Below are 17,132 nucleotides of genomic sequence, written 5' to 3'. Positions count from 1 at the left end.
TAAATCCTGAAAAATATAATTATTACACATGAAGCTAAGCTTTAATTGGAGTATAATGATGTCCGTAGCTCTGTAAACATGTGGAGTTCTCCTCCTTTTGCGGCTAGTGGGTGCTCCATTGCGTATCAAAAGGAATATTATTCTAATCATAATCAAGTAATTAAAATACTATTATTTTCGTAATGCATTTTAAAATAATAATATATTTCCAATGTTTGTTTGGTTATTTTTTTTGTTCTTTTTCATGCATTAAACGGACATACATGTCTCAATTTGGACCAATCCATAAAGAAATGAGTTTATATCGATATCTATTCATGATAATATCAACAAAAAATATGCGTGAGCTTTTATGATCTTGTTGGTTTATACGAATATATTAAAATAATAATTTTAAAAAAGAATTTTAATAATCTAAATAATAACAAAGAATCCTAACATAAAGAAAAAAGTGGGACATCTTTAAATGGAGTTTTATAATTTTGGATTTAGTTAATTAAATAGTATTAAAACTTTACTTCATTTGGCTTTGCACTTGTCGATCCAGCCGAACCTAATCCAAGTATTCTCAACAAATCCGGTTATTCTACTAATTAATATGACAACACTAAACAATATTTCTCTAATTACATGAATTTTTGTTTTTCTAATGTATTTGAACCTTTGATAAGAAATTTTTCATATAGGTGAAGTAAAACATAAAATAAAAACATGGTTATAAAAACGAGGGAAAGTTAACAGATTTTTTTTAAAAACAACCATGGACTATTTTTTTTTTTTCTTTCCAACAACATAAAATTACAATAAAGATTAAAATTTGTAATAATAGAAAAAGTAAAAAAGAGTAAGAGTAATAAAAAGGGGTGGGGACGGACAAGAAGAAGACATCAAGTGGGGGGTGCCACGTCAGAGGGCATAAGAAAAGATTTCATCTTCTCTCTCTCGCATGTATCCGATCCCAATCCTTAATAATAATAATAAAACCCCAAAATTAGTATTAAAAAAGAAACACTTGAGAGAATCTGCAGAAACACGAAATAAAAGTTTTAAAGCTTTTTAATAAGAGCTTAAAAATTTGCTCTGAAGCTTCAAAATATTTGTTATGAGTTAAAAAAAAAAAAAAGTTTTTCTTACTGGAATGATTTTTGTATTCAAAATCAATTGTTTTAGTTTCTCTCATGCTCTCTTCTCTCTTTTTCTTCTTCTTGCCCTTTTAGAGTAGCAGAGCTAAATAACAACAGATTCGTTGTTTATTTTTGGCTGAAGAAGAACTCTGTTTCCTCCTGCACCAAACCAAAGTTTTGTTTTTTCTATAAACTATGAAGGCTCCATCAAATGGGTTTCTTCCCAATTCCAACGAAGGTACAACAAGTTTTGAATTCAATTTCTTTCTCAACCTTTTTTCTGGGTTTGGAGTTCAATTACAGTTTCTGCATTTCACTTTTTTTTTTTTTTTCTCTTAGATTGAAAATTTTGAGTTTTGATTTATTCTATTTTCTTCAAAACTTGGAGTCAGCAGAAAAGCCACAAATCTAGTTCTGCTTTTCTATCACTGTATTTAATGGAAGTGGTTGAAACATCATAAATGCCATAACTTTTTCATGAGCAAAATATGCAAAGATTTGAATATGTTTTTTTTTTTTTTTTTTGTGTATGTTGTGATGAACAGGAGAGAAGAAGCCAATCAATTCTCAACTATGGCACGCTTGTGCAGGGCCTTTGGTTTCATTACCTCCTGTGGGAAGTCTTGTTGTTTACTTCCCTCAAGGACATAGCGAGCAAGTAGGTTCCTAACCCCCAACAAGCTTATTAGAGAATTGAAACCTTTTTGATAGCAATCCGAGTAGTTATGTTCGATGAAACCCCTTTTTCAGGTTGCAGCATCGATGCAGAAGCAAACTGATTTTATACCAAATTACCCAAATCTTCCTTCTAAGCTGATTTGCTTGCTTCACAGTGTTACATTACATGTAAGCCTCTTTTTTTTTTTTTGCCTCCATCTTGTGTAATCAATATCAGAGAGAGAAGAAGAAGAAGAAGAAGAAGCACTAATCATGATTAACTTGTGAAATCTGAATCAGGCTGATACCGAAACTGATGAAGTCTATGCACAGATGACTCTTCAACCTGTGAATAAGGTATGAATCTTTCAATCTCCATGAGTTTAGCTTGTGGTGGTGTCTTGGTTTTAAAGTTGTTACCTTTAGAAGCTGATCTTGATTATCAAATGTGTACAGTATGACAGAGAAGCATTGCTAGCTTCTGATATGGGTCTGAAACTAAACAGACAACCTACTGAGTTTTTCTGCAAGACTCTTACAGCGAGTGACACAAGCACTCACGGTGGATTCTCTGTACCGCGTCGTGCAGCTGAGAAAATATTCCCTCCTCTTGTATGTCTCTTGATCAAAGCTACTCTCAAACTGTTCTGTATTCATCTTTTGAATCCGTTTTGCTAAACGTTCTGAGGATGCTTGGATATAGGATTTCTCAATGCAACCGCCTGCACAAGAGATTGTAGCCAAAGATTTACATGATACTACTTGGACTTTCAGACATATCTATCGAGGTTTGAATCATCTCAAGATTGGTGGTTTATTAGTCCAAAAGATTGAAAACTTCAACCTGATTTGTTTTCTTTGCTGTGATCTGTTTTCAGGCCAACCAAAAAGGCACTTGCTTACCACAGGTTGGAGCGTTTTTGTTAGCACAAAGAGACTATTTGCGGGTGATTCAGTTTTGTTTGTAAGGTATGAGTCATACTTAGATCAAAACACTAAGCAGAAATGGACTTTTCTCTTCTCATAAGGGCACTTTGGTTTAATTGCAGAGATGAGAAATCACAGCTGATGTTGGGTATACGACGTGCAAATAGGCAAACTCCGACTCTTTCCTCATCGGTCATATCCAGTGACAGTATGCACATTGGGATTCTTGCAGCTGCAGCTCATGCTAATGCCAACAGTAGCCCTTTTACCATCTTCTTCAATCCAAGGGCAAGTCCTTCAGAGTTTGTAGTTCCTTTAGCCAAATACAACAAAGCTTTGTACGCTCAAGTATCTCTGGGGATGCGATTTCGGATGATGTTTGAGACTGAGGATTGTGGAGTTCGCAGATATATGGGAACGGTCACTGGTATCAGTGATCTTGACCCTGTAAGATGGAAAGGCTCACAATGGCGTAATCTTCAGGTAATGTATATTAGAGTTCTGCTAAACTCTTAATGATGCTCATTTCTTCTGAATCTTTTCCTGAATCCTTCTTCATGGTTTAAACAGGTAGGATGGGATGAATCAACAGCTGGAGACAGGCCAAGCCGAGTATCCATATGGGAAATCGAACCTGTCATAACTCCTTTTTACATATGCCCTCCTCCATTTTTTAGACCTAAGTACCCGAGGCAACCGGGAATGCCAGGTGAGTTTTTTTGCTTACCATCTTCTTCTTTTCCCCATAGATCTTTGTCTAGTTTCCGGAGACTAACCGTGGAAGTCTGTTGCAGATGATGAGTTGGACATGGAAAACGCTTTTAAAAGAGCAATGCCTTGGATGGGAGAAGAATTTGGGATGAAAGACGCACAGAGTTCGATGTTCCCTGGTTTAAGTCTGGTTCAATGGATGAGTATGCAGCAAAACAATCCATTGTCAGGTTCTGCTACTCCTCAGCTCCCGGCCGCGCTCTCATCTTATAACCTACCAAACAATTTTGCTTCCAACGACCCTTCCAAGCTGTTGAACTTCCAATCCCCAAACCTCTCTTCCGCAAATTCCCAATTCAACAAACCAAATACGGGTAACCATATCAGCCAACAGATGCAAACACAACCAGCAATGGCGAAATCTCAACAGCAACAACAACAACAACAGCTGCAACAACTGCAGATGTCACACCAACAGCTGCAGCAACAAGGGATTTATAACACAGGTTCAATAAACAATGGTGTGAATGCTGTTGCTAACCAAGTATCTTGTCAAAATCCACACCAATCTACTGGATTCTCTCAGTCGCAGCTTCAGCAGCAGTCAATGCTCCCTAATGGTGCTAAAATGACACACCAGAACATAAACTCAGCGGGGAATAAAGGCTCGTCTCAAATGACATCATTTGCACAAGAATTGCAGTTTCAGCAGCAATTGGAATTGCATAACAGTAGCCAATTATTAAGAAACCAGCAAGAACAGTCCTCTCTGCATTCACTCCAACAATCTCTGTCTCAAAATCCACAGCAGCTCCAAATGCAACAACAATCGCCAAAACAAAGTCCTTCACAACAGCTTCAGTTGCATCTACTCCAGAAGCTACAGCAGCAGCAGCAACAGCAGCAGTCAATTCCTCCAGTAAGTTCATCCTTACAGCCACAGTTATCGGCGATGCAGCAGACACAAAGCCATCAATTGCAACAACTTCTGTCGTCTCAGAATCAGCAGCCCTTGGCGCATGGTAATAACAACTTCTCAGCTTCAACTTTCATGCAGCCTCCACAGATTCAGGTGAACCATCAGCAACAGGGACAAATGAATAATAAACCTCTTGTAGCCCCCGGAAGATCACATTCTGGTCACACAGATGGAGAAGCTCCTTCTTGTTCAACCTCACCTTCCGCCAATAACACCGGGCATGATAATGTTTCACCAACGAATTTCCTCAGCAGAAATCAACAACAAGGACAAGCTGTATCTGTATCTGCATCTGATTCTGTCTTTGAGCGTGCAAGCAATCCGGTTCAAGAGCTTTATGCAAAAACCGACAGCCGGATGAATCAAGGCATGGTGAATTTGAAGAGTGCTGGTGAACAGTTCAAATTTAAAGGCGCGGTAACAGATCAAATCGATGTATCCACAGCGGGAACAACGTATTGTCCTGATGTTGTTGGCTCTGCACAGCAGCAACAGACTTTCCCACTACCATCATTTGGTTTCGATGGAGATTGCCAATCTCATCATCCAAGAAACAACTTAGCTTTTGCTAGTAATCTCGAAGCTGTAACTCCTGATGCTCTGTATTCTCAAAAGGACTTTCAAAACTTGGTTCCCAACTATGGCAACGCACCAAGAGACATTGAGACAGAGCTATCCAGTGCTGCAATCAGTTCTCAGTCATTTGGTATTCCCAGCATCCCTTTTAAGTCAGGATGTTCAAATGAGGTCGGTGGCATTAATGATTCAGGCATCATGAATGGTGGTGGACTCTGGCCCAATCAGACTCAACGAATGCGAACATATACAAAGGTTAGAGATCTTTGTCTCCCTTTTGAAAGCTATAATCTTTTGCCTCTAAAGCTTTTGAATGTCAAATGCTGAAAATTGTTAATCTCAATGCTTGAAGGTTCAAAAACGAGGGTCAGTAGGAAGATCAATAGATGTTACCCGTTATAGCGGCTATGATGAACTTAGGCATGACTTAGCAAGAATGTTTGGAATCGAAGGACAGCTCGAAGATCCGCTAACTTCTGATTGGAAACTTGTCTACACTGATCATGAAAACGATATATTACTCGTTGGTGATGATCCTTGGGAGTAAGTTCCACACCTTAAAAACCCTCTATATCAATCAAAGATTCAGCAACAGCTCTTAGAAAAAGAAAAAAAGAAATCTCAGAATAAAACAAGAATCCACAATTCCTGATGATGCTTGTGTTTGTTTTCTCAGGGAGTTTGTGAACTGCGTGCAAAACATAAAGATACTATCATCAGCTGAAGTGCAGCAAATGAGCTTAGATGGAGATCTTGCAGCTATCCCGGCCACAAACCAAGCCTGCAGTGAAACAGACAGCGGAAATGCTTGGAAAGTACATTATGAAGACACTTCTGCTGCAGCTTCATTCAACAGATAGAAAAAAAAAAGATGCAAATAGACCAAATATAGACCAAATCAACTTACAGATCATTCCAGGCCGTCGCAAAGTACAGCTTTTTTTTTAATGTGTACTGCAAAGTGCAAACAACAAACTGAGAAGAAGAAGAAGACGAAAGATACTGCAAGGTATATATACATTTTTATAGGACAGTGATTTGATTTTTTTCATTCTAACTTGAGATGTTGTTGTACTTTCTTGTTTCCATATTTATATATATATATATGCTTGACAAAAAGCAAAAGAGAACAAGTCAACTAAAAAACAATGTAATGTGAATGTAGTAATATTGTAATGTAACTTACTAAACAATCATCTTCAGTAATCATTAGTCTTTGTTCCTTTCTTCTTCTTCTTCTCTTCAATATACATCTTCTAGACTCAGGCCCGAGAATATTCAACGTTGACAACGAAAGAGGAGATAATAAAGTTGAATCACGTGAAAAACAAGGACAAGACAAGGACAAGTAGAAGAAAACCAAACACAAACAGTCTCCGAGAGTAACCCCGCGTGACTACTGACCACCACACAATAAGACTAAGCCCTCCGCCACGTGTCCATTCGCACCTGACACTTTGCGGCGTTTTATTTGATCCTCCCCCACTTTAGAAAGAAAGTAGTACATACGCGCTCCCATTGACCTTTTTGAGTTTTTGACTTTCTTTTTTTGGGTTTCTTTACGCGCCATAAAAAGTCAAAAACTCACTCTTTCTTCACTCTTATTTACTCGTATATATACATTTCTAAAGCCGCCAAACTCTATCAATCCAATTCAAATCAACACCACTGACACACACTGAATTGAAGAAACACACAGAGAGCTAACTAAAGAAACAGAGCTAAACCGGAAACAAAGAAATCGTGATGGAGGGATCTTCTTCTTCTTCTTCGATGCAGTCGAAATACAAAGGAGTGAGGAAGAGGAAATGGGGCAAATGGGTTTCAGAGATCAGACTTCCCAACAGCAGAGAACGTATCTGGCTTGGCTCTTACGACACTCCTGAGAAGGCGGCGCGAGCCTTCGACGCGGCTCTTTACTGCCTCCGAGGCAACAATGCAAAGTTCAATTTCCCTGACAACCCTCCGGTAATCTCCGGCGGACGAAACCTATCTCGGTCGGAGATACGAGAAGCGGCTGCGAGGTTCGCTAATTCACAGGACGAAGACTCGAGCGTTCAAGCAGGATACGAGACACGGCAACTTCATGAAGAGTCTACTTCAAACTCGATGGACATTATTGATTCGGAGTTCTTGAGCATGCTCCCGACGGTTGGTTCGGGTAATTTCGCATCGGAGTTTGGGTTGTTCCCTGGGTTTGATGATTACTCCGACGAATACTCCGGTGATCGTTTCAGGGAACAGCTTTCACCTACACAACAACACGATTATTATTATCACGGAGAAGACGCTTACGATAGTTCCATGATCCTTTGGAATTTTTGAATTTTTCATGACTCCATATCATCATCAGACTACAGAATCTGAAAATTTTGATTTGTGGTTTTTTAAAAAATTTATTTTGTTCCTTATTGTATTTTTTTCCCCAAATGTTTTTGGATTTTTGGGGTTTAGGGATTCATTTTTTATTTTTTTCCCCACGTGTTAGAGTTATCAGATTAAACAAGGCCTGCCAAACCTAATTAATAATAAAAATACGTATATAGTATATATTTGGATAAACCAATCTTGCTTGTATTTTACACGATTCAGCCCAATAATATTATTTCAGGCCCATTACTAAATCATATTAAAGTCCAATATCAGCAGACAAAAATAATATGGGGAAGAGTCGTAGAAGAAAAAGATTATGCAGTTTAATTCCATTTTTTTTTTTTTCTTCATACAACCAAAGTATCTAAATCAAAATGAATACAGTATTTTATATAAAAAAAGTAGGATAAAAACACAAAAATTAATAAATAAATAGTACTTTATTATTTATAAAACTTAAAAAGTTTAACCAAAAAAGAAGAAGAATACTAAAGAATCTAGTTACGTAATTGTCTCAAATTTACTGACTGTTTTATTATTATATTTATCAGTGACAAAAAAAAATTTATTAATAAAATCTGCATATAATTAAAAAAATAGGATCTGGAATCTGGAAATTATTAAAAAAGAAAAGAGTTGTAATAAAGGGAGATAACGTAACAGAGCAAATCAGAAAGAAAAAAAATGCGAATATCCGACCCGTAAAGAAATGCGGATATCCGATGGAGCTACGTTAGCTAGCTTCTCCATTTCTTCTTCTGTCTCTTGTTATTATCTTTATCTCTCTCCCCATATAATTCACAGACATATATATATATATATATATATTTCTTTCCTATAAGAATTTGCTTCTTCCATTTCCATGGCTCTCTTTCTCATCGTCAAATATATATACCTTTCGAAGCTTCTTTTCAGTTCTTGATTATGTTATTAAGCAATCCAATGACCTGGAAACTATCCCACATGGTGGTTCCTGCACGTAATAACTCCATCTTTTCGCCGGAATATTCCACGGCGGTTAACCGAACAAATCCAAACAAGTATGTTGACGGTGGAATTGGTTTGGGTATTGTCGCTGCGCTTGAGAACTCCGGCAACGGGATCTATCCGGTATGCTATTCCGGAACCGGTTCGAAAGGTTCCGACCCGGTTCGGTGTACAAGAAGACTCCAATTCGCGGCGGAGATAGAACCCTCTGAGGAATACACTTGCGTCACGACTCGTGATGGCCTCACCAAAGTCTATTACAACGACCGCGAATTTGAGTTTTGTAAGAGCCGTGATCGGATGTGGAAAGAAGAATCTATCCAAATCTCCGAGGAATCTCCGGCGAAGAAGAGGAACGTAATCAGAGGTTCTCCAGGTTTTCTGACTACATGTTGCTTGTGCAAGAAGAAACTTGATGGCCAAGACATTTACATGTACAAGTAAGCTCCTCTAATTAATTAATGTCCCATTTTAAACAAAAAAAAATCATGATAAAAGATTTTTTATATATATTACAACTCTATTTATAGAAAAAATATATATATATATATATATGAATTAGATCAATGAGGTCTCTGAAAATTTATTATTTTTTTTTTTGTTTTTCTTTTCACTGATGATCTATTATCTATATGAATGAATGTAATTACAGAGGAGATGAAGGATTTTGTAGTAAAGAGTGTAGGTCCGTGAAGATAATGGATGATAGTTTAAAGTATGAAGAACATAAGTTGTTGACAAGGGTTGAGGTTCTGAGCTCTCCGTACGTCGCCGGAATATTCCTAATATAATCATCTAGACAAGCTGTGATTGGTCGGATGATTTCACCGATATATAATCCACACCAGTTTTTTTTTTTTCTTCTTTCAATTCTTTTGTGTTGTATGGAATATGAGTTTTTCATAAATAGAAAAAGGAGATTTATTACTGTCCATGAAACAGACAATCATAATTAACAATTTAAACCAGTGTTAAACTTTTTTTTTTAAATTCAGTTTAATGAAACAGACAATACTAGTTCTTATATTAAAGTCCATAAGTACCCTAAAACCTGATAAACTAGTTTTGGCCCTAAAACCTGTTTTTGTGTCTGTTGGTCTGTTGTTGACTTACTATCGTCCTATTCCTATCATCCGTGTTAGTCTGATATTCAAAGTTTGTGTTACAACTTACAATTATATATATACATCATCTGAGAGAGGTTTTGCTAAAATATAATTCCTGTAATAGCTAATGTAAAATATAAAGAGATTGATTGCTTCACATAAAATCTGAAACTGTATGGAACTGTGTAGTTTTAATCATGCTACAGACCTTTTCTTTTCCTGTGTTGGTGCTAATGATTGATTGGGATAACAAAACTGATCATCATCCGTATTTAACTGAAATGGTTGGAATAAGTTTTAGGGACGGTATGGGCTTCGACTGCTTCACTATGGGCCCAAAGGAAGATGAGATGCTTGTTTTGGCCTGTCTACAAAACTTTGATTTACCAAGAGGCTTCGATTGGGAAGAGATTTTGCTAAAAGATGGAGAGTTGAGTTGAGTTGACTTGGTGTATGTATATATGAATGATCTCTGCTCTCTAGGACTATACAGATACATGATTCATCGATTAAAACCATAAAGATACGATTAAATAAATATGAGATTAGAAAGAACTATAATAAGATCTTTATATTGATAGTATGGTTCGTCAACAAAAATTATTGTTTCATACAAAAACAAAATCAGTCGCATACGAAACTAATTTTGAGATGGCGCAGAGAAAGGGGTAAGACATGTTACACAACACCTAGTAAAACAACAAACTAAAAACGAAAATACTAACAAGAATGGATCACTAATCAATACATACAAATATATGAAGTTTCCTAATAGTTGTAAGAATATAACAAGCTTGAAGCAGGAAGGTATGAAGGTAGGAGGAGCTTTTATATCTTGGTATTGAAAGCAACGTCAAAAGAATTTCTCGGTACGGTTTAAGGATGGTGCAGCGGTTAGCGTTCAAATTTCAGCTGACAAACCAAGCCAAGACATGTTGTCTGAGGTTTGAGGCTTTGAAGACGCCTTGGCTGGATCGCATAATTGGTATGGTGCCTTTGAGGTAACTCTGTCCTTTCTCTTCTCTAGGAACCGATGGAGTGAAGCTCTTCTAGCAATAGGAAGCTCTGTAAAAAGAGAGAGAGAGTTCTCTGTTAGAAGCTGTTTATGATGATTACGGGCTAACAAAGCTACAAATAGATGTAAACAAAAGGAAGGTTGAGTAAAAAAATTATTACCACATGTCATTGGAGTTGAGGAGGACAGGATTGGCTCTTGTGTTGCGGTTTTCTTGGGATGAGGAACTTGGTTTGGGGTAGTAGCGACGACGTTGCTTGTTTGAGTAGTCTTGGCTACACTTTGGATGTTGTTGTTGTTGAGATTAGATGTGAAACCGGTGAAGCTATTAGCGGTTCCTTTGCATGCCAAGTTCATCACTTCTTTGGCTTTCTCAGCAGAAAAGTCATTGAATACAATTACTTGCCCGGCGTAGAATATAGTCAATGGGGCAGTATGAGACTCTGGTTTCACAGATCTGGTAGTCTGTGTCATTTTCAGGACATCCTCCTTGAGAACAGAGGAAGATGAGGAAGAGAAACTTGATTGCCTATGAAACAAGTTCTTAGGTTTAACATCTTGAGCTGCAGCTGCCGCCATGGAATCCATGTTTGATGCTTCACAAGGGAATAAACTCATAGTTGCTGTCGGCTGACGTGAGTTGCCTAAAGTTCCTGCAAATGTAATGATCCAAAAAGTAAGACCTCTGTTCCATAATTTTCTATGACAAATTAAGTAAACTAAATCTTTCTTTTCCGATCAACAACGTTCCAATTCGAAATTCTTGCAAAAGATTTCAAGATTCAAGATTCAAGAATTCAAAATCAGAGAAACGAAAAAAGAAAACACGGATCTAGAAGGTTGCTTACCATTGACGTCAGACTTGCATGCCATGCCTAAGCTCAGATCTCCAAAGCTACCGTTCTCTTTAAGATACTGACTCAAACGACTACAGGTTAGAGAGAAGCTAGGCTTCCCAGTAAATCTCCGACTAGCGACGAACTCAGAACACTCCATAGAACTCGACATCTTTTTTTTCTTAACAAACAAGAGTTTCTTGAATAGCTATAAATTCGAATCCAAATTCTTCTTCTTCTTCGAATCAAAAACTGATGGTATCTTTGTTTCTTCTTTCTTGTTTTGGTTGCTCTTTGCAAATTGCGTTTGTGTCACGAGGGAGAAATGAGAGGCGTCTCCTTTAAAACTTCTTTTTGGTATTGGAGTTTGGTTTGGTTGGGTACTGAGTTGCTTCCTACCTCCTAAATATAACAAAGCATATATATATATATATATTATAAAAATTAATACTTAATTACTTTAAAGTTAGCTAATCAGAGTGCGTTATAAAAAACACGTGTTTTATTTTTGTTTCTTTTAATGAAATAGGCAAATGTGTCTTGGTTCACTGTTCTCCACGTTCGACGCTTTCCGTTTCTTTTTTTAAATTGACGATAATATCCCTACGCAACGCAACACACACGAACCTACTTTAATTTTTTAATCCATTGGGTTGTTTGTTTGTTGGTGAGACGAAGTCAAAATACTAAAAACTCAAGATGCATGTAAGAAGAAGATTGTTAGATTTTATCCTTATTATTAATGTAAAATTTGATTAAGAGGCATAATCCTCGATCTCGTCATGGTTTTAGTGATAATAATTTTTAGTATGTGATATATTAACAAGAGAAAAACAAAACAAGAAATCAACCAAAGACGTCTAAAATAATTAATTTTTTACTTTCATCGAATAAGAGAAACCATATTATTAAAAAACAAAAAAAAACCAAGAAAAACGCGTTATAAGCAGTCAACAGTCAAGGCTCAACATAATTAGCATTTTTAATTGCGCTTCATTCAGACTAATATTGTTTTATAATCAAAATCTATATAATAATTAAACTTGAAAAGATATTACTATTTTAGAAAGCTTATAAAACGCGTGATTCATGCAGAGATTACAGATTAAAGTTTGTCTATTGAAGACTCTATTGCATAAAATAAGAAATAAATTAAAAAATTAAAAAAGCATAGCTTAGTTGTCGATTTGGAATTAAATGAAGAGCACAAGATAAAAGTCAACACACATGTCGACTGTCACAATTGATAACAAATGCCATGAACCATATATGTATGATAAACGAAATTGATGTTTGCATGGTACACCCTCCGTTCTATCTAATTTAACTGTCGTTTAAGGTTTTTGCACACAAATTAAGAAAACTATTATATTTTATGTTTTGCCTTTTATTGATATATTTTATAATTTTTTCATTGGTTGAAACTTTAAAGCAGCAGGGATAAAATTGGAATATTCATCAAACATCTGCATTGAAAATCTAAAACGACAACTAATATGAAACAAAAATTAAATCCTAAAACGACAACTAAATTAAAACGGAGTGAGTATTACTTAAGGGAAAAGAATACGAATGACATGTAAGACCTAAATTAATCAAAACTGTCGTCTAAAAGAAATTGGAACCTAATCCCCCCTATTTATTCTTATTATATTAATCCATATGTTGTCGATTAAGTTAAAGCAAGAGAGGAGGGTACAATCGTATAAACTGAGAAACGTAAACGGAGCAAAAAGACTCACGGCGTTAATTTAAAAACTGTGGGGAGTGGTCCCCGAGAGAAGACAACTCCACCATCCACATGTTCCGTCGACCCACGTTTTTGTTGTTATGCGTTTTCTTTCTTTTTCTTTCTTTTAATAATAATATCTTTTTTTATAAAAAAAAGGAAAAGCAAATAAATAATTATAAAATAAAAAAAAACCAAAGGAGGAAACTACAAGAAGGCAAGTGCACGTTGTCTGCACCTATTTTATACAGCACGTGTCCAACTATGGTTGGTTCGGTTATCTACGCGTGGGAGATTTAAGTACCCCTGGCCCTGGGCTGTTGTTATACGCTGCTTCGCGATAAGCCATTCTCTTCTTCGACCCGTAGGTGTGTGTGTGTGTGTGTGTGATTTGTGCTAGACTCTTTATATTGCAAATTTAGGTTACAATTTTTCTTCTTTTTTGTAAAATCAAGTAGTACGTACCGTGCCATTTCTTTCACATAAATGGCTAAATTGGTGCTCTCTAGAGCTCCTATCCCTAATTAAGTAGAACAAATAAAATTTGTGTTATAGAGATATCATTGGTGTAAGTGTTGCCCCTTTCTTCATTGATAATGGATCATCGTCCTATCATCCTACCAAAATTAGCTGAGAAGGTCTTAACACATTTATAATATTTAAATTTGGATTGTTCAACACAATTTCCTTCGTACTACATTAATCAATAAACAAAATACGTCCAAAATGTTATAATACAATATGAACTCGACACAATTCGGACCATTAGATGAAGTTAATTTGCAGACTACGCGACAGAGACTATGGTATAATTATAATATGTCTATTAATTAAAGAGTAAGAAAAAGTCGTCCAATACAAACGAGCTAGTCTTTCTTTTACATAATTTGATACAAAAAACTTTATTAGAAGAAGATTAGATATAATATTCTAGATGTTTTTTCACTAATTAAAAAAAACTCAACTAGGTTTGAGTTTATTGGTTAGGACTTAGATAGGAGTTAGAACATACTATAAGATATGAAATGTGTGGGCTATGGAACCTGCGCAAGTAGATAGGATTAGATTAAACGGAAAAGATCGTTAAACTCGTGGGAAATGCGTGTAGTGGTTGTGGTTGGGGAAGGAATACAGATCCGCGATGCAAGTTGAGTAACGTGTCCAAACAAATATTTATATTTTTATATCTCTAGCTATATATTCATGCACAATTTGAGTTTGCCTTTTAATTTACGGCTCTTAATTTATGTGTATTCTATAGTATAGTCTTCTAGTCCTTGTTAAATGATAAACCATAATTTTAAAAAATGTAACTTCTAATATACTATATGTAGTTATATATACAAATGCTTGCTTATCTTTTCGTTTAGCGTTTTATTTTTGTAGAGTAAGCCAGTAAGGTAATACTTTCGAAACTTACATGGTTGACTTTGCCATGTATAGATTCATACGTCGCCACGTCGTCTAGTTTTAATTTCTTCACCAAATACTTGTGTAATTAGCAATGATATAAATACAAGTTTTGAAATATAATGTGCATATGAAATTTCTAGAAATGATCAAACAATTGTTCTGCATTTCTTTATATTATACTTTTAAAGGTACGCATGCGTTTGTTAGACTTATCAAGTATAAATTAATATCATGATATTTTATAATAGAGTCAGAAGAATACAGTTGATGAAGCGCCACATGGGTCGCGACCATTATTGAAGTCGTCGGTGTTCTGCATAATATACAAATATATAAATGTTTGAAAATTGAAACTGTGCTAATTTACTTTATTAGTGGAACATGCTTCTCGTGACATTAAATTTATATTTTACTAGTATATATTAGATATTTCAGGAAATTTATATTATTTGTTGGCTGGGTCAAATTTTTTAGTTCGGTTTGGTCTACGAAAACCCAATTCGCGCTATTGGTTTTGGGTCCGAGTTTGGCGATCAAAACCTAGTTAAGAGCGGTACGGCCTAGTCTCCGAGTCTAAGGTGTGATGAATCCGCTCTTGTAAGGGAGGATCATGAGCCCGTTTCATCGAATATGCTGATACCATGCCTGTGTCATGGACTCGTGCGTAGATATGCGAGCATAGTCATGGAGTTGAATACGGCAACATGTGCTTCCGGTAATCGCATATATAAACATCAACATGGACAATTCTGATTTCTGTAAGCATTCTACCGCTCAACTGTAAGCCTCAACATTTATGAGTTTTGAGTCTTGTATTCATCCATTCATTACAATATTTTGTATTCTTTAATTCGATCAATAAAGCAAGTCAATCCCGTTCGTTCTAATTTATTCTTTGGTCATCATCGAAGAATTATTATAGATACAGCAGTTTATTATTACTACCTATTCTTGATAAATTATTGCTAACAAATTACGTATCAAACTAGGACATATTTCATTGATTTGTTATTCATAAGATATCCCCATAATGCAATGTTGTTCAGTCAAAGAAAAGAATAGTGGGATAGAAAATCATTTACAAATATATATTACTCCTTCACTTTAGATATTTCTATATGATTTTTAACTAAAACTGTCCAAATAACAAATAAAACATTCATTTTGTGTCCAAATATACGTTTATGTACACACAAATGATCCGAGATGACAGTGAATTGAGAAACATTCAAATGTCGTAGTCAATGTCCGTCACATTGGACTCAGCAGCAGGCTTAACAAGACGACCTTCCTCGTCGCACAAATCAAAATTCTCGCAAGGTCGTGGGGATATAGAACCATAGACTCGTCATTTCACGAACGAACATTGAAATATATGCTTCTTCTTGTACGTTATCCCAACGGACATATCCCGAAACGTCACATTCCTTACCGGAATCTGCTCGCTCCCATGGATTCGGACCGGCACTCGCACTTCTTGTCCGTGGATTCCCGTGAAACTGAATCCTGAGAATGTTGGATACGCTTTCCAATCGTAATTATCATCTTCATGCTCGTTGTAATCCGTTTTGATCACGATATGTAATTATCAGCCCTGTTCGGGAGGCTATCGCTGCGACTCTTAGTAGCGACTGATTTTAAACAATAGAGTTTGGATACGTAATTGGCATTTTTACAGTCAGAGAGTGCCAAAAAAAAAGAGAAAAAATTAACCAAAAAAAAAAACAATTCACCCTATATTCTAATTAATCCAAACATAAAAAATAATTATAATAATTGATGTTTTCAATAGTATTCATTTTTTTTTGAAATTTAATTTATCATCGTAGTAGACTCATAGTAAGTGAAGTGATGATAATAATTGATATTTAGCCCCAAAAATTATTTTATTTTAAGTGATATTTACATTTTCAATCAATTCATTTGTATTTTGCAGTTTTTTTTCCATTGGCTATATATAGTGTTTAGGTAGATAAGAAATAGTGTTTTATTTTAGAAAATGATTTCTTAGTAATACAGAAAGAGTTAAAAAAAAGCAATGAAAATAATGTTAGAACAAAATGCCACTGGAAAGAGTAAGGCTCTGTTCTTTTCATGGTCGCTGTTTTAGTGATCAGTGACACAAAAACACACCTAACTTGATATCCAAGTATGTGGAGATTAACAACGGTAATTTCATAAAATAGTCTCAGCGACTTTTTTTTTATTAGTTTTACGGTCGCTCTGTTTTCAGCAACACCGATAACACCGAAAACACCGGAAAAAATAGTCGTTGCGACACCTTTTATTATCCTCCATCGTTTCTTTTGCTTGATTTGATGGATAATTTTGAGTCACTTAAATGTGTCGCAGCATTTTACGTACCGAACATGGCCTAAATAAATGATATAAATATTACAACATTTGTTTATATCAATAAAACCTTATGAAACTTAAAAATACATATTTATTCCTTTATCAATTGACATAATTAATACTCCATCTGTCTCGTAAAGATTGATGTTTGAGGGTTTTTTATACAAATTAAGAAACAATGATTATTAAGTTTAAATATAATATTTTTTATTTACTAAAAAATAATATTATATATTTATAGACCAATAGCTATTCAAATTTTCAAATTTTCTTATTGATTATTTCTTGAAATTCACAAAAGTTTAATACAGTATTAATTAACTAAAAATGGAAGAATATCAATC

General features: G+C 35.5%; 3 protein-coding genes and 1 pseudogene across 4 annotated transcripts; 3 read left to right on the top strand and 1 right to left on the bottom strand.

Moving 5' to 3' along the window:
• Positions 1-950: 950 nt before the first annotated feature.
• Positions 951-6,164, top strand: LOC104756263 (auxin response factor 19). The gene is made up of 12 exons (XM_087495774.1): positions 951-1,362; positions 1,670-1,782; positions 1,875-1,970; positions 2,082-2,138; positions 2,238-2,393; positions 2,485-2,569; positions 2,660-2,750; positions 2,831-3,191; positions 3,279-3,417; positions 3,503-5,229; positions 5,327-5,517; positions 5,651-6,164. The coding sequence occupies exons 1-12, from the start codon at positions 1,320-1,322 to the stop codon at positions 5,832-5,834; spliced, it is 3,243 nt and encodes a 1,080-aa protein (XP_087351900.1). The 5' UTR covers positions 951-1,319; the 3' UTR covers positions 5,835-6,164.
• Positions 6,165-6,566: 402 nt separating this feature from the next.
• On the top strand, positions 6,567-7,536 carry LOC104756262 (ethylene-responsive transcription factor ERF017 pseudogene; annotated as a pseudogene). Its single transcript, XR_015587039.1, has one exon. The product of XR_015587039.1 is annotated as an ethylene-responsive transcription factor ERF017 pseudogene (transcript).
• Positions 7,537-7,966: 430 nt separating this feature from the next.
• LOC104756260 (FCS-Like Zinc finger 12-like) lies at positions 7,967-9,266 on the top strand. The gene is made up of 2 exons (XM_010478821.3): positions 7,967-8,774; positions 8,987-9,266. The coding sequence occupies exons 1-2, from the start codon at positions 8,272-8,274 to the stop codon at positions 9,123-9,125; spliced, it is 642 nt and encodes a 213-aa protein (XP_010477123.1). The 5' UTR covers positions 7,967-8,271; the 3' UTR covers positions 9,126-9,266.
• Positions 9,267-9,993: 727 nt separating this feature from the next.
• On the bottom strand, positions 9,994-11,702 carry LOC104756259 (protein TIFY 10A). The gene is made up of 3 exons (XM_010478820.3): positions 11,304-11,702; positions 10,617-11,108; positions 9,994-10,505 (listed from the first exon to the last, which is right to left on the bottom strand). Exons 1-3 carry the CDS (start codon positions 11,461-11,463, stop codon positions 10,342-10,344), a joined length of 816 nt encoding a protein of 271 aa, XP_010477122.1. The 5' UTR covers positions 11,464-11,702; the 3' UTR covers positions 9,994-10,341.
• Positions 11,703-17,132: the final 5,430 nt, after the last annotated feature.

Source organism: Camelina sativa, chromosome 17, assembly GCF_030686135.1.
Source record: "Camelina sativa cultivar CO46 ecotype springtype chromosome 17, ASM3068613v1".
Classification (NCBI taxonomy): Eukaryota; Viridiplantae; Streptophyta; class Magnoliopsida; order Brassicales; family Brassicaceae; genus Camelina; species Camelina sativa.
The sequence above is the reverse complement of the archived record's forward strand: the minus strand, read 5'-3'. Positions and strand labels throughout refer to the sequence as shown.